The 27883-nt window shown below is 35.2% G+C and overlaps 1 protein-coding gene across 1 annotated transcript in view; it reads right to left on the bottom strand.

Moving 5' to 3' along the window:
• Positions 1-27883, bottom strand: part of LOC148940165 (DNA helicase MCM9-like) — a 125775-nt gene that overhangs the window by 28452 nt on the left and 69440 nt on the right. The window contains exons 11-14 of the mRNA XM_089106087.1: positions 24713-24946; positions 19733-19879; positions 10890-11065; positions 5735-5974 (exon numbers count right to left, since the gene is read on the bottom strand). Coding sequence (XP_088962213.1) covers positions 5735-5974; positions 10890-11065; positions 19733-19879; positions 24713-24946 — 797 coding nt within the window. The remainder of the gene's footprint in view (positions 1-5734; positions 5975-10889; positions 11066-19732; positions 19880-24712; positions 24947-27883) is intronic.

Raw genomic sequence — 27883 nt, 5'->3', positions numbered from 1 at the left:
TAAAAGTCACTATGATTACACTTACAAACGCTAGGTAGGCCAATTCTTTGAAAAAATGCACCATCACAACGAAAATCCGTCGAAATCTCCACACGAACAAGCTAAAAACTAGAGTGCCGCGAAGCAGCTGTAATCAGCGCTAGCAAAGTCCAAATTGTTTAAGTATTGTTTAATTTATCAAATTATAAAAAAATTTGAAAAAACAAATTGATTTTAAATATATTATAAATTATAGTAAACAAATTATTTTATACAAATTATATAAATAAAAATTATAATGAAAAAATTATATCTGGCGTATATTTGTGTTTAATTTGTCAATTTGCCATAAGAACAACAGAGAAAAACTAGACCCTTTTAGCCTACTTTCATCCATTTCTTCTATAAACGACATTTTCAATTATCATTTCTACTATATCTGCTGTCCACAAATTTTGTTTAATTGTTTGGCCTTTTTATCATAATTTCACCAACATTATGAGTCTAGTAAATAAGAGGCGTTGCCGACGTTTACAAAAAATTCCTACTAAATATTTTACTAACCCTGATGTTCCTCCGAGCTTTTATTATTACTAAACAACCGTTAATGACCTTTTTAAACAAACCGATACCTTGCTGGAAATTGACGATTGCTTATGAGCACAAAATTCCAATATTTCAAGAATAATGATAAAACTCGAAAAAGTCATTATTAAGAAACAAAATTCACACTTTCTTGGTTTTGCATTAAATTTTATCACTTTTTCAACGTTTTAAATTGTGTTTTATTCTTTTGTTTACATTGGAATGTCCCATTTTTCGAATTTTGAGCCATTTCATATGTTTCCAAAACTTTTGGCAATGCTTATTGGTTAATTAGTATTTATATTTTTGCAAGCAAGTAAAACATCTTAGTGACAATTGAAATAGTGAAAACATGCCTAGGGTTCCTGGTACTCCTAAATATCATGCTGCCATCTAATCATAATGCAGGCTTAAAGAATAGATGGCAATAACCCACAGACAAGAGGTGCTATGACCACTTCAAATAAGCTGCTGCATGTTAAGCTAAGTTATTTTTCTCTTTTAAAGTTTCACTGCTACAATGCTCTATTTTATCAACCCTGCCAGCTTAGCTGTGTACAAGCATCAATATTGTCAAAAATGTTGAAATTGTCAATTCTATTTTTTTCTTTCTTCTATAATAAATTGAGATGACATAACTATGAATCACCGATTACTACACTTCGTAACTTAGCGGCAATGCTTGAAACTTTTTGGTTTAATAAATATAATATAATTTAATAACTAAAAGCTAATTATCTTTTTAAAAAATTGAAAATAAGGTAAGACAGAAACATGATTATTTTACCTATCTTCATCTGTGCTCGTCCGGGAATACATCTGTAATTTTACTTAGCCCATACGAAGATTATCGTCAAGAAACGAATTACTTTTAAGTTTAAAAAAAAGTATTTCATCAAAATATCCTCTACATTTCACAACAATATCAATCAGATTGTTAAATCATATTATACGGGGTACTATCAGCAACATGATTACCTTTTTTTTCAAAATAATGCAATTGAAGAGATACATAGTGACATCAGAACTATCTAAAAAGCACAACAGTGTCAGTTTTCAAAAAATACTGAACCAAAATACCATGTGTGCAAGCGTTTTTCTAACTAACAGAATTTCAACTACCCAGTGCTGTATCGATGTACTATATGACATCTCAAATACAATATTGGTACATACCAAGCTCGTAACCATACCTAACTTATGTGAACAGGTGAAGACTAAGGAGAAATCTTGATTGAGCGTTGGAGCAGCGGAGTGTAAAAAAAAGGTATAATGCATTAAAAAGCATCAATCATCCTAGTAATATACAATCCCTCACAGGGTAGAGGAATTAAAATATTAAAAACGAAAAACGAATTCCAGAGCTTCCGCTTCCCCACTCTCTCCTCCCATTAACAAACTACCCCACCCTATTCTTGGTGATCAAAACTTTGATACCGTTTTCTACTCGTAACTGGAATCGAGTCCACCATGGTGAAATTTGATAATATTGTGTGCTAAGGCGCACATAATCCAAACAACTCAAAGTGAATCTCTACGCTCAGTCACCGCCATCCCCCGGAAAACCTCTCCATCTACATACATCTTAGCCTTCTCCTGCCATAAAGACATACACTCACTACAAGCAACTTAGGTGAAGCGCAACATATTACTCCTCCTTTGTCCTCTACTAGATTTATTTCAATATCAAGCATATACTGCTCAACTTTTCGACGTGCTCCGAAAGGCGGATGAAGATTCGCTAGATGTTTTCCAGAGAAGTTGACTACGGATTGTTCTGGGTACCCGGCTTCCTGACCATATTTCAAACAGTAGGCTGTGCGAAAAGTGTGGTTCAATCCCGCTTTCTAGGGTAATAATGAGAGAGAAGATGATATACCTAGGGCACGTTCTTTAAATGAATTACGGCAGATTGCCGAAGATTGTCCTTTTCGGCCAACCGTCTAGAGCTACACGGAAAGCAGGTCGTTGGGGTAGGAGGATGTCATAAAGAAAGATTTAATAGAAATGGGAAATTCTTGGAAGGGTATAAAGAGAGAGGCTTTGAATAGAATGGGATGGAGGAAGAGCGTGCCTAGCTGTGTTTAGCCTCAGGTGGCTTGGTGCTGTGGTAAGTTGTTAGTAGTAGTAGCAGTTTCGAGGCGCTCACATTTCAGAGCCAAATTTATGCGCTAGGAAGACTACTTTTCTTCCAAACTTTTTTCACCTGCAGAAAAATACGCTACACTTTTGCTATTCTAATTTTCATATCTTTATCCCAAATTTGCTAATAATGTTACCCATTTAAGTGACGCTATTCAATTGATCTATTTTCTCCCTTAATATTAATTTTAAACCTTTTCTTGCACGTTCAACTCTTGAAACTTATGAAATTCACTTCATTTTTAATCAGGACATTAAAATTTTAGTTAGGACAATCAGATCATGGCGTAATCTAAGTCTATGAGAGTTTTACCTTGATAACTCTAGTAGTTATGACCTTAGAGTTACCTTGGTAACTCTAGGAGAATTACACTTGATACCATCTTCATCCATAGTTTTTTGTCTGTCTTTCTGCACTGGCTGCACCCACCGACTTTCCTAATAATACTACCTAGGTAGTTCTGTTATGTGTTATTTGTAAGTTTAGAGGTAAGTTCTGTTATTTTTTATTGCCAAAGTTTTATGATTGGTTAATATTAAGTTTTCTTGTTTCTCTAGTTATCTGCTTAAATTTAAAATATCAGATTCCAGTTTGAATTCTTGAGTAGTATAAGGTGACCTGGCTATTGGCTTTGATTATATTCAACATACTTATTGCATAAATTCACCGTCCAAAACTTTCAACAACAGCAATTCAACAACAATTTCTAGATAATATATTTCTCTAGATAATATATATTTATATATAATATAGATAATATTTATTTCTAGATAATATGTTCAAAAGAATCCTCCTGAGAAAATATTCAAAAGATTATGTATGAATAAAACTGAACTAACAAATTAAATATACACCAGTGGCATCAGACAGCTTTATTTATTTCTGACTCTGCTCTTTTATTTGTGACTTTTGACGTTAGAGTATATTTAATATGGTGTGGAAAAGACTTCATTTTGACAGTCTAGGTGTATACACTGTCTTTTGATTGAGTTTAATATCCCCCTCAACATTCCTTGAAAGTTTAAACTTAATACCTTTAGCTATGCTTGAGATATTTCACATTAGCCTTTTTGACGACCTTGACTAACATAGTGTCCTTTGGTTTAGTTCAATATCCCCCAGAAGATTCCTTGAAAATTTTAACTTAATACCCTGACAGTTCCTGAGATACTGCAGATACACCATTGTATTGCAATATAGATGGATGTAGATAGCACCTTTAGATTAAGTTCAACATTCCCCTCAACATTTACGGTAAGTTTCAACTTAATACCCTCAGCCGTTCCTAAAAGATTGCAGACACTTCATTTTGACAACCTGGATGCACATAATGTATTTGCTTTAGTTCATTATCTTCCTCAACATTCCATGGAAACTATAACTTTTTGTCCTTAGCCTTTCCTAAGACATTGCAAATATGGAAAATTGACAATCTGGATGTTCCTAGTGTCTTTAGATTTAGTTCAATATTCCCCTTAATATCATCTGAAAGTTTTAAATTAATACCCTAAGCTGTCCCTGAGATATTGAAAAAAATACACTTCTGACAACCAGGATGAGTCTAGTACCTTACATTTAGTTCAACATCCTCCTTAACATTCTCTGAAAGTTTCAACTTAATACCTATAGCCGTTCCCGAGAATCTACAGATAAACCCTTTTGACAACCTGGATTCTTATAGTGTCTTTTAATTTAGTTCAACATCCCAATCAACATACCTCGACAGCTTCAACTTATTACCCTTACCTGTTCCTGATATTTTGCAGATACGCCTTTTTGACAACCTAAATGCATATAATATGTTTTGATTTAGTTCAATATCCTCCTCTATATTCCTTGATTTCAACTTTATTCACTTAATCATTCCTGGGTTTTTACGGATACGTCCTTTTAACAACGTGGGTACACATACTATCTTTTGATTTAGTTCAATATAGTTATAGTGCATAGTTCAATATTTAGTATTATTTAGTATTATTATTTACTAATATTTAATTCAATATATTGGACCATTTGACTATTTTGAACATAATGGTCACCCCAAAATTTTGATCGGATGTCTTTGGAGAGTACAGGGACTGGTTCGAAAAGAAAGGCAAGGTAGGGTGCTGGTTGCTCCTGATCACTGTTGACTCTTAAAAAGAGCACTTAGCACTTTCAATTCCCAATTGATTGAGCCCCCTTAAAAGGTTCTAGGATCACTCCTTCTATACGAAGTGGCTCTTGAAGAAAATACCTAATAAAAGAATAGATAATACAGTGAAGGTTTATTGCTCTTTACTCACTGGGACAAAATCCTTCTCTCTTCTACCAAGCTTGAAGCGTTTCCACAAATTGTCTTAACTGCTTTTCTCTTTTCCTAAATCTCCGCTTTAAACTAACCATAGATGCTATTACATGATGACCTTTAACGTCAGTAATACTACTACTAATACTGCTAACACCTCACCAGAGCATCAAGTCACCTGAGACCAACACAGCTACGCACACTCCTCCATCCCAATCTATCCGAAGCCTCCCTCTTTACACCCTCCCAGGAAGTTCCCATTTCCCTTAAATCTTTCTTTATGACAACCCAGCCGCGGACGACCTGCTTTCCGTTTAGCCCAAAACGGTTGGACATCCCAGAACAATCCGTAGTCAATTTTTTGGAAAACATCTAGCAAAGCTTCATCCACTTTTCAGAGCGCTCATGCTTCAGAACCATATTTGACTACTGGCATCATTGTGACGTCAATAATGGTAACATTAATAATATTATACCATATATGTTATTATGATAGATCACCCTAATTATTTACCACATACAGCTCAAAAATAAGTATTTTTTGGACTTTACGCTTCCGGGTAAAAAGGAATAATCGATGAACATTTTACAAAAAAAAAAAAAAAATTCACCGGCTGACCAAAGGTCTGCATTGCCCCGGTACGGATCACCTTATTAAATGCCTTTGGCCGGGAGTGCAATGAGTGGTTGGCGGGCAAATCATCCGACGCTTTCCATGCTTTAGGATTAGCGTTACATACCTTACAAGGCTCTCAAGAATTCTTACAGTAGTTCTACCAGTGCTTCTTAACTCAGCTTTTCTCTGAAACTGATAGTACTTGACCAGAATTTCATTTGCAGCTTCTGACATTTCTGGTTTTAGCTGCCGAACGTAGCATATATAGGCTTGCAGCTTTTCCATAGACCATAGTGGTGAGTTACCAGGTTTTTCTATAAATTTTGTTGGATCTTTTCCTTCTAAGATACAGCTTGATATTAGCCTGAAAATATATTGAAGTAAATTAGCTGAAACAAAAACAGAACTAAAAAATTAATACTGAAAATAATAGCACCTTCGGAAGTTTTAAAGTCCATAAATACTGTTTAAGTCTTAACAAAAAACTGTTTAAGTCTTAACAAAAATCAGAGACACTAAAGACGAGAAGTGAAGGAGTAAATGACTGTCACGTATTGAACCCCCCCTTTTTTTTACACCCCTTAAAAGTACAAAATAGACATCTACACCGCACTTTTTTCACATAACCTCCCGCCCCAGAAATAGAAAATAACCCTCAGACTGCTCAATTACTAATCATAGACCATTTCTCAAACAAAGAAAAAAAAACACCATACCCCTCAGAAGCACTGACTTGAATTTAGTAGCAGAACCCTATGTAGCAGCTCATAAATAGCTACAATTCACAAAGCCTAGATATGTATCTTCTATCATTTTGTCCAAGATACTATAAATTGCTGTTTTTTTAGATGTATTTCTGTTAGTTAATCTGACATAGGAAAAACATACGTTTATCTTTATTGTTTGTAATGTATGTTTTTCCAATTCCAGCATAACAAAATGATAGAACTAGCAACACGACTTTATAGGCTAGAAATAAGTTGAAATAAATGTAATATACAAGACATTTCCAGTAACAAAGCCAATGCTCTATATACAAAAACTATCTAGGAAAAACTTAGAAAGACTACTGGTAGGCTTGCCAGATTAAAAGGGCCATTCAATACAAATTGCTTTGAGAGGCTTTACAATTCAATATCTGCGCCTCTCATATTTTTCATTATGCCGGTTGGCAGTTTTTTAACACCTTATTGTCTATAGATAGATCTCATATACTTTAAATTTCTCCTTGGGTTTCCTCTATGGATCAGGAATACTTACATCGCTAAGGAATACAGGGTATTTGATACTATTGTGAAAAAGAACGAAATGTCGACAAGATTCGAAAAGTGTAGAGAATGTGTTGTTGATTTTCATCCAGATTATATCACTGTTTGAATAGTATATAGAAGGTGTTTCTTATAATGCATTTGTTTTTGTATTATTGTTTTTGTATCGATGTTTAAATAGTGTATCGGAGGTGTTATTGTTTTCGTATTGATGTTTAAATAGTGTATCGGATGTGTTTCTTATATTGTATATTTGATTTTGCATTGTTGCATTTGTATCGAGGTTTAAATAGTGTATCGGATGTGTTTCTTATATTGTATTTGGTTTGAATATTGTGTAACTTATTTCTTGTTTTCCTTATATTTCATATGCTGTATTTCTGTTAATCTGTGGTAGCGCAGTGAATTGATGCTCTGCTCGGCATTACGGGGCTCGGGGTTCGATTCCCACAGCTAAAAGGTTTTGGCGACACGCTTGCTACCTGTCCAAAAATAAACCAAACAACTGAGCCTCCATAACCTGTCGACACCACGTATCACCAATGGCTCCGGATTTTTTTTTTTTTTTTTATCTTCAGCATCACCAGTGGGCAAAACACATTATTAATGTAATACAAACATACTAAAAGCATACCTATTAATTTGTAACATACAGCATCCGGGATATGTACGAGCACCTTGTACTTTTCTTGAATGCCACCACCAAGTTTTCCTAAGGTGTTTTAACCAGTCAAAACCGGTTATTTCAGGTATATTTCTCTACTGCTACAATAATGTGTTACAACATTGATTGGGCCAACAAGCCCTTTAAAGTTTTCTTAGTAGGTGCTGTATAATGTTTTATGCTGTTGTGTCAAATGAATAAATTTAGATTCTAATCTAGTCTAGATTCTATCTTTATCTAGATTCTAATTAATCTAGATTCTAGAATAAGTATAATCAAGAATCTAGTGTCTGTTTAGCTGTTCGCGTATTGCAATGCTTTTTTGGTATTAAATAAAAAAAAAACTGAAAGTAAAGAGCAACATTAAATTATAATGCCCCCCTATATGAGGGGGGTTCCCCCTTCTCAATATCTCGCTCTTCACCTTAAAGTTTTTTAGTACTTTTAAAAAAGCTTCTTATTGTTCTAATTGAACGACCCTTGTGTTTAAAGAGTCGTTCTCAAAAGATTGGGACAAATTAAAACTTTGTTCAATGTATGGTTCAATGTACATAAGATATGTTCAATGTATGTAACATATGCAAATTGTACTGTGCTCACCGTAAAAAATTTTGGATATCAAATGGGCGGAGGCAAAATTTTACCCCGATTAGCTATGCAAGATTTGCACTATTTTGATTTTACTGCTGAAGAGCTTAAAGCTGATTTTCGCATGAATTTCATATCCCTAATCCAAATTAAGCATTAGTTTCAATTTTAAGTTAAATTATTTGAAATTAAATCCATTGATTAAAAAAAGAAATAAGACAAGGAATAGCTTTCACTATCTTTCAATATTTTTAAATATTTAAAACAAGAAAAATTCGTAGAGATTGTTGCAATAATGATTATTCAATTGTAAAGAAAGAGGGAAGGCATCAATGAACCCAGCTAATCTGTGAGCCCCCTGGATGCTTCTTTTCGGTGATATTCCATGAATTGATTTTGGCTCTATCGCTTTCCAGGCCCCAGTAGTAATCTGCCACCATTTGCGTATGTCATCTCCCTCGAGACCAGATTCTTCTCGATTTTAATATCCTGGTAAAATTCATCCCCTTGTTCTGCCTCCTAAATTTTCAAGAAACCGCTCTAAGCGGATATATAAAAGGTGCACCTTAACGCTCCGGTTCCACTCACAGGACTTAAACTGTTAATAGTCTTGTTTACCAGTTCAACATGGCTCATCCAGGACTTAATGAAGATAGGATTGCTAATATGTTGTCTTATTTTTGTTCATAAAATACCCCTTCTTTAATTTTCTCTGTACTGAGAAATTTTCCCTGTAGGCAACGAGGTCGAGATTTGGTGGAAGACGAAACCGAGACCGATCTGGTCAAAATGATAAATCCGAAATTGAGATATTTTTCCCAGCACGTTATTTAGACGACGAATGATGGTTTCAGCTCTTCCAAAAAAAGAGGTTGTTACCGTTATGTTTTCCCAAATGTCCATGTCTCTTCCCTTATGACCCTTTTTTCTGAACCAGTGCTGTATTTTTTCTCTGTTTACGCAGAGGCAGTGGAAGCAAGCGTAGCTACTTTAATATCCAGGAGTAAGTTTGCCATTTTATATCAAAATCTTTCTTTCTATTGCTCGATTTATTTTATTCTTCTTTCCCAGTTTATTGGGAAATGGAGTCCACTGGGGGGGGGGGAGAGATAATTTATTATGTTTTTTGTTATTGCACATATATTGTACACAAAAAAAAATCCAATTTGAACAAAAATATCCCAACGACTTTTATTATATTTCATCTTCTCGAATACCAAAAGTATGGGTGTTTTATTCTTCTTCCTCTGTCACTAACTAAGCAACTGGTATTATTCCATACTCATTCCCATTGTACTAAGTGTGCAATTAAAAGCTCAGTTTGTGCTGTCAATACGACTACTACGAACAACTCACTGCACTACCAAGAAGTCTGACACCAATACAGCTACGGACGCTTCTCCTCCATCCCAATCTAATCCAAGCCTCCCTCTATACCCTCCCATGAAGTTCCAATTTCCCTTAAATCTTTCCTTACGACATCTTCTCGCTCCATTCAGGGCAACCTGCTATTCTTTCGACCCTAGACCGTGGGCTGATAAGGACAATGACAACACGTCCTAGCTGGCTGTGCTATCAATAAATAGATGCCACGCACCCGGCAAATGCTCAGAAAATCCTATTTTTCTAAGAGTCATCTCATACTGTGATGAAAGGTGAGATTGTCTTCTTGAACAAAAAAGATTAGCAATAGCTTTTATCTTGTACGATAAAAGATAGTTTTACCGCTAGCTCCAGATGAGATTAAGGAGGTTGAAGTTGTTTGGCTCATCCTGGTTGAAGCACTGAGGGAAAGGGTTGAAGCAATAATATCCTATCATATTCACTTCACTTTTATTAGTATCAGAAGGGTGATCAGAGAGACACTACTCAAATTCAAGGACCTCTTGAAACGTGGGTATCAGCACTTCCGTTGAGTGAGAAACCGTGACTTCTTGTAAAGACATCCAGGATAAGCCCCATTGGTATATTTTTTCAATCGATCCTGGCAACTACTTATCATCTAAAAATAAGAGGTTTAACCGATTTTTTATATTATTATTTCATTTTAATTATAAATGGGGTGGCAGTATCGTCTAAGAAAATTACTTAAACCTAAAAAAAACATTAGTAGCTGCTCTTATAAAAGAGAGGTTGTTATGCAAGTAAAAAAAAGTAAAAATAAAAGGTTATTTGAAATATAAAAAAAGTGGTTTTTATGCCTTCTTCAAACCGTCAGTACGTCTAAACCGACTTTTCATTTTCGCTTAGTTCACTGTCATACGTGTTCTACGCAATTTTTAAATGCTGAATCACATGCCCAAGTTTAAGCCTAAAAACCAAAGTTTCTGAAAGATGCTCTAATTACCAAGTCATAAATGTTGTTTGTTTTTTTTAGAATTTTCCGCATATGCAGTGAAACACACCAGGGTGATTTACCCAATAACTTCTATTTGTTTTTGTTTTTTTTTTATTACTGAATGAAATAAGTGCAACAACCCATACAGTAAAAAATATAACTAATCTCACCAAAGGTATCGATTTTTTGGCTTTTAAATTGTGTTCAAAACGAAATCTTCAACGAAGTCTCTTTCGAATTTTTAATATCAAAATTATCAATTCAAGTTACCATCTTTCCGGTCATGAAGAACCACAATCAGTCAAAATTTGGGAGAAGTAGTGTGACGAAGCCTCTGTTTTTTTTTAGATTTTTTTTTTTTTTTTTTTTTTTTTTTTTGTTTTTTTTACTTGGTAACCTAAGCAATTCTTAGCAGCCTTACCTATCCCATTCTTTGTCTTTCCTGTCATGTATAACCAATACCAGATCAAAACGTGAGAGAAGCGGCGTTGCCATTGCTACATTAATTGATAACGACTGTGAAGGATCGAAACATCCCCGTGGGTTTGTTGCTGCCAAAACTGAGCACCGAGTGTCCAACTTGCACACCAATCCAGCCTTAAAATAAAACAGAGTAAAAAAGAATGTTTATTTGTTTACTTGGGCCATCTTCAGTCACATCAAAGTTTTATTCATGAAGACTCTTTTTTAAGTTTTAAACTATGGGAAGCTCGTCAAAATAAAGTTCGATTCTATTTAAAGTCTTTCGACACACATTAAGAATAAAAATAAAAACAACTGCCTACAGTCAATGGACATTAATACAAAATCTTGATTTTTTGCAGGAGCAAAAATACAAAACTTAAGACCTTTGGTCTTTAAAATGGATGAATAAAAAAATAAAGCAATAGTTGGAAACATAAAGACGCAAGTTTTTCCCCTCAATCGCAGTCTTAGACCACAAGAAATTATTCCAAAGAAGGTCGTTTTAGGATGAATATCATTTGATCCATCTTGGCTTGCTCATGAAACAGCCAATGAATTATTACGTGTTTGTGACATTTAGTGTTAAGCATAAAGTCAAATGGTAAAATCAAAATACATTAGGTCCAGTCACATGACGACTCTTTTCAAAAGTCACAGATTATTCGATGCTAACCTACTTATTTAAGTTAGTTCCTCCCATGTCTGGAGGAGCACAGGGCAGCCACAGTAGTTCACCCTATCAACCCATTCTGAGCTCCCGAACAAAATTCCCCCATCGAAGTCCTGACTAGCTTCACCTCTTTCTCCAGCGACCTGCTGAGACTTACTTTGGGTCTCATTGACTTACAAAGACCCGAGGGTGTCCGAATCTATATGTCGTGAGGCAGCCTCCCATCACTCATTCGTACCGGATATCTTCTTTGTCAAATTTAATGACGTCGAGAGTAGGGTTGTGGTTATTAGATGTAATGTCCTTTGATTTTGGAGTAATATTTTATTCTGGAATAAATTCCTTTAATTTTTTTTTTACTTTCAAGTGTGGATCACGGCTGACACTAAGAATTTAACAATATATCAGGATCCACTTGGAAAAAACTTCTTAAGGTTTAAATAAAAATCATAAGATATTAAACCTTAATAACACATATAAACATACTGTTTGAAGGTAAAGTATAAAGATATACTTTTCCCAAGATCCCAAGTAGAGGACTTAAATTTCAAGATCTTGGGTCCCTAGAGAGGGATAAAATCTGACACTACCATTAGATTTTGTTTGGGGGACTTTATCATTTCCAACAGAGTTGGACTGAATGTCCCTTGACTTTAGAAAACTGTTCTCTCGGCATCAGAGTCATTTTTCAAGAATCTTATTCGGGTTTGGCACTTGTTGATTATACGGAAAACATTTGAGAATTTCGCTCTCTAAGATCTGACAAAGCCAGGTTTGCCTTTCGCAATTGGTTATGATTTGCTTATTTTGAATGAGAAAAATCACGATGTAGTTATATTTTAGCTAAATATTTAATGTATAGAGGTGGTTAGGGAGTAGGTTAGGTTAGGTATTTAATATAATGTGTTCTGCGCGGCCTGTTTTCATAATTCTTTATACCTTATCTTAATTTATCTGTGACAGATAGCTTTATTTATTGATAGTGATTTTTGGTAGTTTTACGCTTGGAAAATTATTTGACTTAATTTTTTCTCATTCTTGGCTTAATGGATCTCTTTCTTTGAAAAACTTGTCTTGTGTAAAAAGTTTTTTAAATTAATCGAAACAAATCGCTATAAAAAATTCAAAGCTTATAAGCTTTTTTCAAGGATATTTTTGTTAGTTTTAAGATTATTATATTATTTGCCTTTGTTTATTGATCTTTGTCGTGTAATTGAGCCCTTTAATTTTCTTTGAAAAACTTGCCTTTTTGAAAAAGTTTTTTAAAATTAATTTCTGTTCTTTTTTTATTGACATAGTCTTTTTCATGTAAAAAAAATATTGAATATCTTTAAGTTTTCTTCTATAAGAATCCATAGTATGGGTTACTATTTGTGAGTTGGTAAACTTTTTCAACAATTTTTAATCCTGACAAATACATTATTTTTTAATTGAATTTCATAGCTTCTGAAGTTGACCTGAAAACTAAAACTTAATATCAGCCCCAAAGGATTCTACCTATGCTCTTTGACAACCTGGATACACTTACACTCTTTATGTTTATTTAAATTGTAAGAGCAGAAGCAGTAATAGTAGTATCCCTAAAACTTTCATCTCTAAAAGTTACCAGTCGTTCTCGATATATTACTGAGGTGTCTTATTGGCAACCATTTAACCCAATGCCTTTTGATTTATTTTGAAGCAATATTAAGTTTTAAAGCATAATGGGCCAATTGCATAATCGTGAGGGGTTGAGATGCCTAATATCCCTAAAGACATAGTTGCTGGACCGTTCTACTATGCTGAACAAAATGACTATCTCAAAATTTCAATTAGATGTGTTTGGGAATAGATGGGCATGGGGGAAGGGGGATTTGTTGCCCTCCAATCATTTTTAACTAATAGAATGGGCACTAGCCGCTGCAATTTCCAATCGAATGAGCCTTTTCGAAGTATCTATGACAACAAATGGCAATCTCAAAATTTATATCAGATACATTCTGATAGAATGTATCTGATAGACTGATAGAATCCTCTGGGGGCAATTATCCACACTCCAATCACTCTGAATCTTAAAAAGGGCACTAGAACTTCTGATTACTAATCCAACGAGCTTCCTCCGAAGTTTATACGATCACCCTTTCTATATATACCTTATATGCCCCCAAGGCATAACTTACCAGGGGTCATCCTCAAAGACATAATTCCAAGTCCTTTCAATTACGTTGAAGAAAATGACCATCTCAAAATTTTGATTGGATTTATTTCGGGAAATGTTTAGGGAGGGAGGGGGGTTAGTTGCCCTCCAATCACTTTCAACTATTAAAAAGGGCACTGGCCCTATCAATTTCCAATCGAATGAGCTGTTTTCGAAGTTTTAAGACAACAAATGGCCATCTCAAAATTTGTTTAAAATATATTTCGGGAAAATACGAGGTCTGGGGGGGAGGTCTCTACCCCCCATACTAATACCAGGTCTCCAGCCCTATCACTCTGAGTGTTAAACAGGGAAATAGAACTTCTGATTACGAATCCAATAAGCCCCCTCCGAAGTTTATACGATCACCCTTTCTATATATATATATATACATTACATGCCCCCAGGACATAACTCATAACTCTTGCCCTGTGGACTCTGGGGGGTTGCCATCCTCAAAGACATAATTTCCGGACCTTTCAATTACTTTGAACAAAATGGCTATCTCAAGATTTTTATTGGATGTGTTTGAGGAAATAGTAGGCGTGGGAGAGGGGTTAGTTGCCCTCCAATCACTTTCGACAATTAAAACGGGCACTGCCTCTTTCAATTTCCAATCGAATGAGCTCTTTTCGATGTTTTTTCGACAACAAATAGCCATCTCAAAATTTTTATCAGATGCATTTCGGGAAAATATGAGGTGTGGGGGGGGGGGGTTACCCAACCACTGATCACTTAGAATCTTAAAAAAAGGCACTATAACTTCTGATTACCTATCCAATGAGCCCCCTCTGAGGTTTATACGATCACCCTTTCTACAGAAACCGACATATATGCACCCAGGGCATAACTTACAACCCTTGCCCTGAGAGATCTGGGGAGGTTGTTATCCTCAAATAATTTCCAGACCATTCAATTACGTTGAACAAAAGGGCTATCTAAAAATTTGATTGGATGGGTTTGGGGAAATGGAGGGCGTGGGAGAGGGGTTGGTTGCCCTCCAATCACTTTCGACTATGAAAAAGGGAACTAGTCCTTTCAATTTCCAATCGAATTAGCTCTTTTCGAAGTTTCTAAGACAAGAAATGGTTATCTCAAAATTACTTATCAAATGCATTTTGGGAAAATATTAGGTTGGTGGGGGGGGGGTACCCACCCTCCGATATTTATTAATCTTAAAAAGGGGCCTAAAAATTAAGATTACCAATCCAATTACCCCCTCCGAAGTTTATACGAGCATCCTTTCTAAATTTACCTTATATGCCGCCAGGGCATAACTTACAACCCTTGCCCTGAGGGCTGTAGGGGGGTTGTCATCCCCAAAGACCCAATTTCCGGACCTTTCAACTACGTTGAACAAAATGGCTATCTCTAAATTTTGATTGGATGTGTTTGGGGAAATGGTGGGCGTGAGAGGGGGTATAGCTGCCCTCCAATAACTTTCGACTATGAAACAGAGCACAAGCCCTTTCAATTTCTAATAGAATCAGCTCTTTTCAAAGTTTCTACGACAACAAATGGCCCGTCTCAAAATTTATATTAGATTCATTTCGGGAAAATACGACGTGTGGAGGGGGGGGGGGGTATCCACCCTCTGATCACTCTGAATCTTAAAAAGGGCGCTAAAACGTCTGATTTCCAATCCAATGAGCCCATTTCAGAGTTTTCACCATCACCCTTTCTATATATATATATATATATATATATATATATATATATATATATATATATATATATATATATATATATATATATATATATATATATATATATATATATATATATATATATATATATATATATATATATATATATATATATATATATATATATATATATATATATATATATATATATACCTTATGTGCCCCAAAGGCATAACTTATTACCCTCGTCCTAAGGGCTGTGGGGAGTTGTCAACTTCAAATACATAATTTCCGGACCTTTCAATTACGTTGAACAAAACGGCTATCTAAAAATTTTGATCGAATGGGTTTGGGAAAATGGTGGGCGTGGGAGGGGGATTAGTTGCCCTCCAATCACTTTCGACAATTAAATATGGCACTCACCGTTTCAATTTCCAATCGACTGAGCCCTTTTCAAAGTTTATACGCGACGTCCTTCGATACGCCGTGCCCGGACCTTCCCCCCCCCCCCAAAAAAAATAATCAATAAATAATATATTGTGTTCATAAAGCTCTTTACTTAGGCAGTATTATTGACCTGCCTGTGACCAGGACAATAGTTAAGTGACTGCCAAGTCAATTTGCTCCAACTGTTGGATCATAACTATGAATAAGCTTCAAAAGTCCTGCTAGCTAGGTAGGGAAAATACAATTTCCGTATGTTATAATTTTAGGCCATTTTTGTCAAAGCATCAAATACGTACATGCCCAATTTTCAAACAGTTCGTGGTAACGAACTGTAAGTAAAGCGCGACCCGGTTCAATAGTAACCGAAACTCTAAAAAAATGAATTTTGATACCACTAGATATATCAAAAGAATCAGCTTATTGTGCTGATATTAAATATATAAGTTTCATTAAGTTTAGTCTTACCGATTAAAGGTTAGGAGCCTATGAAAATTTGCCTGATTTTTGAAAAAAGGGGGATACACCCCTATAAGTATTAAAATCTTAATGAAAATCACACCATCAGATTTAGTGTATCAGAAAACCCTGCTGTAGTGGTTTCAAGCTCCTATCTACAAAAAAGTGGGATTTCGTATTTTTTTGCCAGAAGAAAGATCACGGATGCGTGTTTTTTTTGTTTTTTTCAGGGGTGATCATATCGACCCAGTGGTCCTATAATATCGTGAGAGGGCTCCTTCAAACGGAAATTAAAAGTTCTAGTGGCCTTCGAACGGAAAAGTTCTAGTGCCCTTTTTATGTGACCAAAAAGACTGAAGGGCAACCTGGCCCCCGCCCCCGCCCCTTTTCCCAAATTTCGAGATAGCCATTTTGCTCATCATAGTCAAAAGGCCTAATAACTATGCCTTTGGATATAACATGACACCCCCCCCCTTCACAGCTCCAGGGGAAAGGCTTTTAAGTCATCAAGTTTGCCCATTTTTTACACATAGTATTTGTTATTTTAAAGTATGTATACATTTTCGGGTTGGGGGAGGGGGCCAATGTTTTTCTGGGGGGTTTTCCACGGGGGAATTTTCTATTAGGAGGGAAGTTTCCAGGGGGCGAACTTGTGGATATTATACACTGGGAGAATTAGCCAGAATTCCTATACAAAATTCTTCTTAAATGTCTTGCTTCCTTTTTTCTGTCTCAGTTGTAAGCGTGGAGATGTTAGAGTAATTGTCCTGTGCAAACTTTTTACGCGATCGAAGTTTCTATAAGACTTTTCCGTGGGGAGATGTGTCTAAGTTGACGTGTTGCCAGATTTCATGGCATTACGTAAAAACGATCAGAAATTAAATTAAAAAACAAGTTTTTTTCAACTGACAATAAGGAGCAACACTAAAACTTAAAACTAACAGAAATTATTACATGTATAAAGGGGATTGCTCCCTCCTCAACACCTCGCCCTTTGCACTAAAGTTTGAATTCTGTCCCAATTCGTTAAGAACGACTCCTTAAAAAGAAGCGTGGTTTAAATATAAAAATAAGAAGATTTTTTTTAAGTAATAACATGATTTAGAAAAACCCGCTTGGTGTTGAGGAGGGGGCAATCCCCTTCATACACGTAATAATTTCTGTTCGTTTTAAATTTTAATGTTGCTCCTGACTTCAAGTTGAAAAAACTTCTTTTTTTAATTTTGTCTACAGAAAAGGTGGTAGTGCCTTCTGTAAGTGTTTGGTGTCAATGCCTCTTTTTGAGGGTTTACGAAAAAACAAAATCTTAACTCAAGGACTATTTTTGATATTAAACTTAATATTAGAAACTGTATTAAATATATTTAAATATCGAATTTTATTTCTAATTAATATCAATAGTACTTATACCGGAATTAATATCAATTGCAAATCAATAGTACTTATAACCTGAAATTTACAAACAGCATTTACTTTAACTATTTCTTGGTTAAATCAGAGTCCCAGCAAGGAAACCGGCTATCTCAATCATAATATAATTAAAGAAATATTTCAACAAATCGACTTTTTTTGCATCCTTAGAGGGGTTTCTGGTATTGAAGGCACTTCATCACCAAAATTATTTGAAAAAGATGAGGGTTAGAAAAGTTTAATAAGACCAAGAAATACCTTTTATGAATTTCCTCCCCCCCCCACCAAAAAAAAATTTATACAGCCCAACTTATCTCACATTTTAACAAAAGTTAAATGAAACTACCATGCAAGTTCAATAAATCACTAAAAATGGAATCTCAACGACATCTATTTCTTTAAATCAGTTAGAGGGGGGAATAATCCTACGAATAAATAAACAATTCTTACTAACAATAGCTAGTGTCTTTCTCTGAAAAAAAAATGAATCGTGCTTGGACAAACTATCAACTAAATTCTTAGGGCGAATATCATAAATTCAAGAAGTAAAACCGCATGTAGCAATTAGCTGTATGTTAACATTTATATTTTTGCGAGCAAATAGAAATTGTTTTTAAAAAAATGGACTGTGGAAACGCACTATTGTTCTTAACATTCTCAAATGCACCAAACTGTGCATGCGCCAAATTTGATGTAGCAAATTCACCAAATGCACAATGTGCCAATTGCACAAAAAAAAACTTAAAATGCTTGTAATTTAAGTTGTTTTTGGTTTAAGCTCTTTCTTTTCTTTCTTTTCCTACATCGTTATTTTTCGTTTAAGCTAAGTATCCTTCATTGATTATACAGATAAAATGTCTTTATTATGTTAATTTATATTAACATAATATAAATATAAAACTAAATTAAAATATGATGTTTTAATTTTACTTAAATTAATTATAGTTAATTTAAAAATGAGATATTTTTTCTTCTGTGAATTTTACTCGCGTGAACCCCCGGTTCTTAATTCTGTTTATTTTCTCTTGTTCTTTTTTTTCTGAGTCTCATACAATTATGGCCTAGAGAAAGAGATTTCAATTTCGGCAGCTCAACTTTGGAGCCTACTTCCGAGTAGTTACTGTTCTCAACTTCTACAACTACTAGCAAATCGCAGCACCAAGCCACCTGAGGCCAACACAGCTGCAAACACTCTTCCTTCATCTATTTAAAGCTTCCTCTTTATACCCTCCCAAGAAGTCCTCCCCACCCCATTCGGGGAAGAGCCACTTTTCGTTTGCCACTAGATGGTTCGCCAAAAAGAACGATCTTTGGCAATCTGTCATACTTCATCCGCAGAACGTGTCCTACCCACCTCAACCTTTCTCTCATTATAGCCGTGGAATGCAAGGTAGAACTAAATTTTTTGTACATCTCATTGTTTGAAATACGGTCATTCAGACAGGTAACCAAAACAATCCGTAGACAATTCCTCTGGAAAACATCCAACAAATCCTGCTTCGTCTTTCGAATCACCTACATTTAAGAACTATACTTGACTACTGTCATCCCTGTAGCTTTCAATATTCTAATCTTGCTTCGCATGATTATCTTCCCATTCTTCCGGACTTTTTTTTTCAAGTTTGAAAAAAAACATGGGCCTTGGCTTTGACATCTTTGCTTCATCTATCGTCTTTTCTATTATTACTACCAAGGTAAGTGAAGCTATCCAATTTATACATCTTCTCGTTACCAAGCACTATCTCTTCGCCTCCATTTATGGCTAGTCTCACCGACTTGGTCTTCTTAACATTCATTTTCAAGCATATTATTGCACCCTGAACGGAAAACATCTCCAAAACATCACTCATTTAAAGACTTTTTCATCTAGGACACTCCACAAATCCGCACCCTCTCTTATCAACTCCCCCCCTTTAAACACTTAACATTACATAAATTACCTATGGATTTTCATAATATACCAATTCTAAACCCGATCGTTTGAAAACGAATACCTTAGCTACACTAATCGTCTGCTGCTCCATTGCTTCATGGATTGCTGCACGATCTGCTTCTTTAATTGAACTGAATTCATCGATGCAGCATACTCCTCCATCAGCAAGTACTAAGGCACCAGCTTCTAGCTGCCATTCTCCTGAGTCCTGCGCAAAAATACATAAATATTCTAGACACAATGAAATAAAAATTCTTTAATAATATACAAATAAATATTCTTAAATAAATAATCTACACATAATAAAAAAATAGGGAGGAGACTTTTTCAGTTTTTAATGAAGATTTTAAAAAGAAGTATTCTCAAACCTTAAGGGGGACATTTTTGTTGTTTTTCAACTTTTTTAATGAAAATACTAAAAAAAAATATCTGAAAATCTAGCGTGGGGCAATTTTTGACAGGACTAATACATGAGCTTTTTTGTTTTGTTTTTTAATAAGTACTAACTACACACACATGAGCAAATTCACAAAATTTTCGGAAATTTTTAATTTTGGGTTAACGGTTGCTTTCATCTCTAAAAATTCCTAAATAAAAAGTTCCTAATCGGTGGTTCAAATTACAATTTTAAAAAAAAGCTGTCCTCGCCTGGACAATATTAGTGTTTAACTTTAGAAGCCATCAAAATAGTAAACGCATGAGTTTTCACTTGCAAGAATAGATTTACAAATTCGCGAAAATATTAAGAATACTAAGGCGCTTAGATTAGGAATAAATGAGGGTGAGGAGGTGGTACTAGAGAAAGAAAAAAATTATCGGATAGATTCGCTTACCTAGTTGGCGGTGCTAGTAAGGATGCTGGATGCTGTGAAGGTGTAAAAAGTGGAATAGCCAAGGACTAATGCATTTTCTTTTTTTGTACCGTTGATAAAAGTTTCAAAGAGCAGGAACATTGATTTGAGGTAAGGAGATTAGAAGGTAAGGAAGGGGGTCAATCAGGCCAGGATTTACACATAGGTGCACTAGGTCCGGGCCTAGGAGCAGACAATGCCAAGGGGCGCAAAATTGGGCTAAAAACTGGGCAACACTGGGCTAATTTTTTTCTTGACAAAAAATGGACTGATTTGATTTATCGTCAAAGTGCCATGTGCACTTTGCTGCTACGCTGCCTATTCACAGATAAGTGATTTTAAATCAACACAGGAATTCCGTAGCCGCTTATAAACTGTCATGATGTCTCCCAAGAATGGCAGCTGAGAGCTCGGTATCACCTCATTCTTGCATTACTTTTGACTCACCACTCATCAGTTGTCTTCTGTTCAGCGCTTCCACTAACCCCAAATTTACGGGGAAATCCCGGAAATCTCTGTGTCTACCCAAAAAAAATTTCTTGGGCTTAGGGAAGCCAAAACGCTTCGGCCTAGGGGTGCCAGAGATTTAAATCCGGCCCTGGGGTCAAGAATAGCTCTGAAATGTGGGTGCTTCAAAAAGGTAAGGACGATATGCTGGATGTTTCCAGAGGAGCTTTCTCACAATTGTTTTAGGTTCTTGACTGATTGACTCCATGTCAAACTATTAGCCCTAAGGAAAATTTTGTTCTCACTTTCCGTGGTTGTAATGAAAAAAAGGAAGATAAATTTAAATAAATAAGTTTAAACTAAAAGTATAAAATTAGAATATAAAAAGATAAGAAAAATAGTATAACATAAGACAAATGTTACGGATGAAGGATCATAGGCTGCCAAACCTAGTGTTTTTTGATATCCGGGCTGTGGTGAAATGGAAAATCAAGCGGCCTCAAACGTGGCGAGGACATCATAAGGAAAGACTTATGGGGAGTAGAAACATCATGGCACTCTTCAAGGTTAATCTACTCTTACATAGGGCCTTATCTAGCCCCATTAGAGGGGGGTTGATTGGGCAATTGCAAGAAATAAGGAGAAAGGTGCTACTTTAAGGGTCCCTATAAGGGCTTAAGATGGAACTTATGAGGACAGCAACTAGTATATTTGAAAAGAGCGTTAAGAGGCGCTTCAAATCGTATGTTCACTTTTTAGCAAATGGATTAACCAAGAACACAAAAAAAAATACAAATTGTATTTTGGAACATTTGAATATTTCTCATTTCTATTAGGCAGGTGTGTCACCATGTTTTTACATGCTTCTATTGTGTGTGGCTGACAAAAAGGTTCCTAGCCCTTTTCTTAGCCGGGAAAGATTATGAGGAAGCAAATAGAATAAGCTACGATTCTCTGACACTAAGGCAATCCAAACAGGGTTAAATTAGATTTACAGTATTATCGGTTCGATTATCACACTTGATTTCATTGATATCGGGATTCGGTCGGTAAATGATAAATCCAAAACTCATTCTCAGTTCTATTTGTGACCCCAAAAAGCCCATGGCCCTTGTTGTTTAATTTTCCTACTTTGCTTTATGATGATGATGATATATTTATTTAACCATAACAAAAATTTAAACACAAACTTACTTACTTTATCAACTTGCTTTCAACTTACTTTAAATCAAATCTCCTCCAAAACAAACAAAACTGAAAGTCATACTTACTTAGTGACTTTTCTTCCAATTTTCCTGTAAAATCACTAAAATTTTCTATCTTCTTCATTTCATTTTCCAAATTATTCCATAATTTTATACCCTTCATAATGAAAGAAAACAAGGACCTGGCAAACACTACAGGTGGAGCGGAATAATCATTGCTACCCCTAGTATTATGGTTATCTATATTGTATCGGCTATAAAATAAACCATTAAAACACCCCGGCAGCAGTTTCATATCATATTTTAGCATAAACATTATGTACAAAACATTAACTGTAATTTAGTATATGATCATGATTTGAGGATATTTGATCTTAAAGTAATACATTTCTGATCATGAAATTCTCTAGCGGTATATTAAACAATCACGAATTTTTATTCGATTTTCCACGTTTTTGAAAATAGTTGATATTTTTCTCAAATATGTATCAAACAGTTCGTGGTAACGAATTGTAAGTAACGAGCGACCCGGCTCAATAGTAACCGAAACTCTAAAACCGGAATTTTAATACCCATAGAAACATCAATAGTATCATATTTTTATGCTGATTTCAAATATACAAGTTTCATAAGTTTAGTCTTACCCATCAAAAGTTAAGCGCCTGAGAAAATTTGCCTTATTTTTGAAAAAAGGGGGAAACACCCCCTAAAAGTCATAGAACTTTAATGAAAATCACACCATCGGATTCAGCGAATCAGAGAACCCCACTATAGAAGTTTCAAACTCCCATCTGCAAAAATATGGGATTTTGTATTTTTTGCCAGAAGAAAGATCACGGATGCGTGTATATTTTATTTTTTTTTATTTCTCTAGGGGTGATCGTATCGATCCAGCAGCTCTACAATATCGTAAGAGGGTTCATTTCAACGGAAATTAAAAGTTCTAGTGCCCTTTTTAAGTGACAAAAAAAATGGAGGGCAACCTGTCCCCCTCCCGCGCTCATTTTTTCCCGAAGTAACCCAATCAAAATTTTGAGATAGCCATTTTGTTAAACATAGTCGAAAATCTAATAAATATGTCTTTGAGAATGACTTAATCCCCCACAGTTCCCAGGGAAAGGGCTGCAAGTTATGAACTTTGCCCTTTTTTTAAATATTGTTTTGGTTATTGGTAATTATAAATACTTTTCAGGTGGTTTTTTTTGTGGGGGGGATGGGTGGGCGCAGGGGGATCGGGGGGAGAATCCTTCCTTGTTTTATGTTTCCTTGGGGGAAGGGACATCTCTATGAAGGAGGAACGGGATTTCCCAGCATTATTTAAAAACGAACCGAAATTAAATAAAAAAACAAGTTTTTCAACTGAAAGTAAGGAGCAAAATTAAAAATTAAAACTAACAGAAATTATTACGTATATGAGGGGGTTCGCCCCGTAGTCAATACCTCGCCCTTTTCGCTAAAGTGTTTTAGTACTTTCAAAAGAGCTATCTATTCTAATTAACCGGCGTTCGTGATTCAGGGATTTGTGATTCGAACAAAATTCGAACTTTAGCGTAAAGAGCGAGGTACTGACTAGGGGACAAACTCCCTAGCATACGTAATAAAAACATACGAATATAGAGGTTCGTTACGTAAGTTAATTCGTAAGTTACGTCAGAACAAAATTTCGAGAAAGCCGTTTAGCCAAAAAAAGTTAAATTGAAATACAAATTTCGTTTTGATTACTCATGTACGGTGATCCAAAATCAAAGCTGCATTAATTCAAAAACCTTCAGAAATTAAATAAAAAAAACAAGTTTTTTTTTAACTGAAAGTAAGGACGACATTAAAACTTAAAACGAACAGAAATTATTCCGTATATGAAAGGGGTTATCCCCTCCTCAACGCATCGCTCTTTACGCTAAAGATTGAATCTGTCACACAACTTTATTTGTTAAACAATAAAAAAATTTAGCGTAAAGAGCGAGGCGTTGAGGAGGGGACAGCCCCTTTCATATACGGAATAATTTCTGTTCGTTTTAAGTTTTAATGTCGCTCCTTACTTTCAGTTAATTTTTTTTTTATTTAATCTCTATAGACGCGATAGGCTTCATCTCGGCTAATATTAAATTATAAAAATTATAGACAGCATGGTTGGTGGCTTTGTTAAGGAAGCCAAGATTGTCATTGAGAAAAAGGGGTTAATACAAAGAAAAATAAAAGATCAGTGCACTTGACCTGGTGACTGAAAACAAATTAGTTAGCAGGACAGCAAAGCCAAGCTTGAGAGGGTATGCAGTAAAAAAATAGCAGTAAAAAAAATAATTAATATAATTAACAAATAAAACGATTTTCTTTTTATTCCTTTAACACGACGGGGCAAAACCATATACCGAATCAAACACACACTACCAAATAGACACAAAACAAAACATTTCACGACCCAGAACATACTAAGAATTTTTTTCGCTTTTTGTACTTCTTATAAAACACAACAGTAAAAGAAAACTTTTTTGCGGGTTAGGGAATCGATGCCTAAAAAACGTAAAAAAATATAAATACCTTTACAGCAGCTACAGTGAGTCCAGCACTCGTCGATCCAATTCCGGTTGTGAGCACTGAGCGTGGACACAGCTTCGCAGCATATTTCAAAAATTGAGATTTTCCGCAACCAGGATCCCCCACTAAAAGAAGATGGGGCTCACCTCTCACACGAGAACCATTTGCATCGATACGTTGCACCCCTCCACACAGTATCAAAGCAACTGCCAACTTAACTGCATATAATCCATAAATCTATGGAGCATAATGATATTTATTTATAATAAAAACACATAAGAAGTAAGGCCTAATATGTAGGCTATTCATTGTAACAAAATAAAAACATTAAATTGTGCGCCATTGCCGTCAAGCTCCTAAAATCCTGCAAAGGTACAACACAAATAAGTGAAGAGAAATATAACGTTCGGCTGTCGCCCTCTGCGTGTAATGGCGACTGAGTTAGCAGAGTAACGACTTTGACTTACACCCCAAGCCAAAGGATTTGTAACAGCAGGACTCGAGCCCTCGTCTCAAAAAACATAGGGTTTAAACTCCAGTGTGACAAACACTCGACTAGGGTGGCCGCTATGAACAAGAATGATAGACAGGGCAATATAAGGTCAATCCAAACTAAGAATTATTTTACTTTCTTATTTTCACGTAGAACAATTGTAAAGGGTTGATCATCCGCCTTTTTTCTAAGGGTCTTAGCTCACCATCATAAGACAGAAAAAAGGTCTTTTACAGTAATTCTCAATACTTAACAGCAAAATTCCTTTAGAAACTGAATGCGAAGTTTGACACAAAATTCCAAGAAGACGTAGCTGGTGGGAATAAAATTTTAACCAGTACAGTTCAAATTACTCAAACTTCATTCATTTCTAACTAAATGGCGTTTAATCAGCTTGTCATGTTAAGTCCAAATAAGGAACATCATATGTTTGAAATACAAGCTGGCAAAATGTAATGAGAATAGTAGTGTGGGTTAACCTGGGTTGTCTTTCTTTCTGATCCCTTTGTAGGACACCTACCCATTAACAGTTGCTTTGTTTTTAGATCAGCATTACAATTGTTCGAATAATTGTGGAAAGAATAAATTATTTTCATCCAGAGATATTTGAAAAATAAGTTATTTCCCTTGATCCTAAAAGGCACATATAAAGAATAGGTTAATAATAATAATAATAATAATAATAAAACTGGCAGCGCAAAATCGTTTGGCGAAGAGGCAACTAAAACTCAAATAGATCCCTCAAAGTAGAGAAACCTGCCTATAGACCTCATAAACCCAACTCCCACTGTTGCAGAGACTTCATATCTGTACCTACATACATAGCAGCTAGCAAGAAATTATGACTAGGAATCCTCCCTCCATTGAGAGACCAACAATATACAAATATGGCGTAAATAGCGACCAACACCCCACAGCCTTTCCATCATAAACACAAACAGCAGGTAGAACAATAGGTTGTCTTTTTTTGTCACCTGCTAAAAAGGCCAGAATAGCATTGAAAGTGTGTTCTTAATTATTTTTGTTCAACTTGAACGAATTGCCTCGTTTCACCTCATTTAATCGATCAGTCCTGGTTGAACTTCGCTGAACTGAGGATTCTGGGACTATTAAAAAAAAAATTAATGTTCGCATTTTAATGCAATTTTTTTTATACATTCATTTGTGATTTGCTAAGGACGGCCCTTGGATATAGGGTCGAAATATTCATTTTTTGTTTGAGTTCCACTGTCTTACAAAAACAAAATCCCTATTTCATACCTGTTGTTTGTGTTAGAAACATGACAAATTTTGTAATATTTGGGAGAAATATTCCGTTAAAAAACAAAATTCTTTTGCCTCCCTCCTCTAATGTTGGGAAACTGTTAACAGCATTACCCAGGGAAAATTTCTGAAGGTCTTAATGTATTTAAAAAATATACAAACATGACGAATTCTTTAATAATTGGGCAAAATGTCCCATTATGAAAAAAAATGAATCCTTTGCCCCCCTCTTCTCATTTTGGAAAAATTTTCACAGGATTGCCCAGGAAAAATTTCCGTGGGTGTTAATACATCTTCACTGGGTCCGCCATCTTTACTAATAATACTATCCATGCAACTTTAAAGTCATCCATATCCCATCCTCTCTCCTATTACTCTCCTAGAAATATTCGAATATTTCTTTACCTCTCCTTGTTCTTTAATGAATTCTATAAGAAGCTCCTATCTATTTTGTCAAGATTACATCTTCAGGCAACAGAAATATTCCTTGACAGTTTATGAGTAATTCCAGCGTAAGAATAGTGCCATCAAATTATAAATGAAAAACTAATGAAAAAACCACTTGGACATGAAACTCAGGTATCATTAAGATTATAACCGCATTTCATTTTTAAAAGAGCAAAATCAAGTAGAGTCAATTTGCCAAGGACTTGGGACAGGTCTCTTTGACATCAAAACACTGAAACATACAAAAACACATCAAAACACGGAAACGGTTAATAGTGACAAAAACTCGAAAGTCTCTTTAAAATGAAAAGCAAAACATGGCTGTCTCCAACTGGCAAACCTAACTACCGACATGGAACAGTAGCCATCGCAAAAACAGGACATTTATAAAAAGTCTTTGAGAGAGTGCCGAGCATACAAAATTTTATGATGACGAGATGTGGGTTCTTGTAAATATTCGTATCATCTAAATCGTATTCTGCAAATGCAAAGTAATAAAAATGAGATCATATAGGAATGTAGGTATAATTAGCCTTTCAAGCCATATAGCAAAGACAAAGAAACAAAACCGGAGTAATAAAAACACAAAAAGCAGGAAATAGAAAAAAATTAGAAACAGATTAAAATAAGAAGATAACACTGGCCAAGGGCGTATCCAGCGGGAGGGTTAGGGTGTTTGACCCCCCCCCCCCAAAATGTTTGTCCGACTCGTAAAAACGTAGCGAAAATGAATATAAACAAATTTTTGATGCTTTTTTAGTTTTTTTTTTATAAGTCCTTCCGAAGAAAAAACTTTTTAACCTCCCCTCCCCCCCGGAAAAAAAGGTCCTGGATACAACCCATACACTAACATTATATATTATTTTATTCCTAGCGGGAGATTCGTCATTACTTAACCATCTATCAACATCAAGAAGAATCAGTCTAAAACAAATTAGAATTGTCAATATTATAATTTTATGGCAACTAGA

Source organism: Artemia sp. Qi Xiang Cuo, chromosome 20 (genome assembly GCF_049724085.1).
Source record: "Artemia sp. Qi Xiang Cuo chromosome 20, ASM4972408v1, whole genome shotgun sequence".
Taxonomy (NCBI): domain Eukaryota; kingdom Metazoa; phylum Arthropoda; class Branchiopoda; order Anostraca; family Artemiidae; genus Artemia; species Artemia sp. Qi Xiang Cuo.
This window is presented reverse-complemented; position numbering and strand designations above follow the sequence as displayed.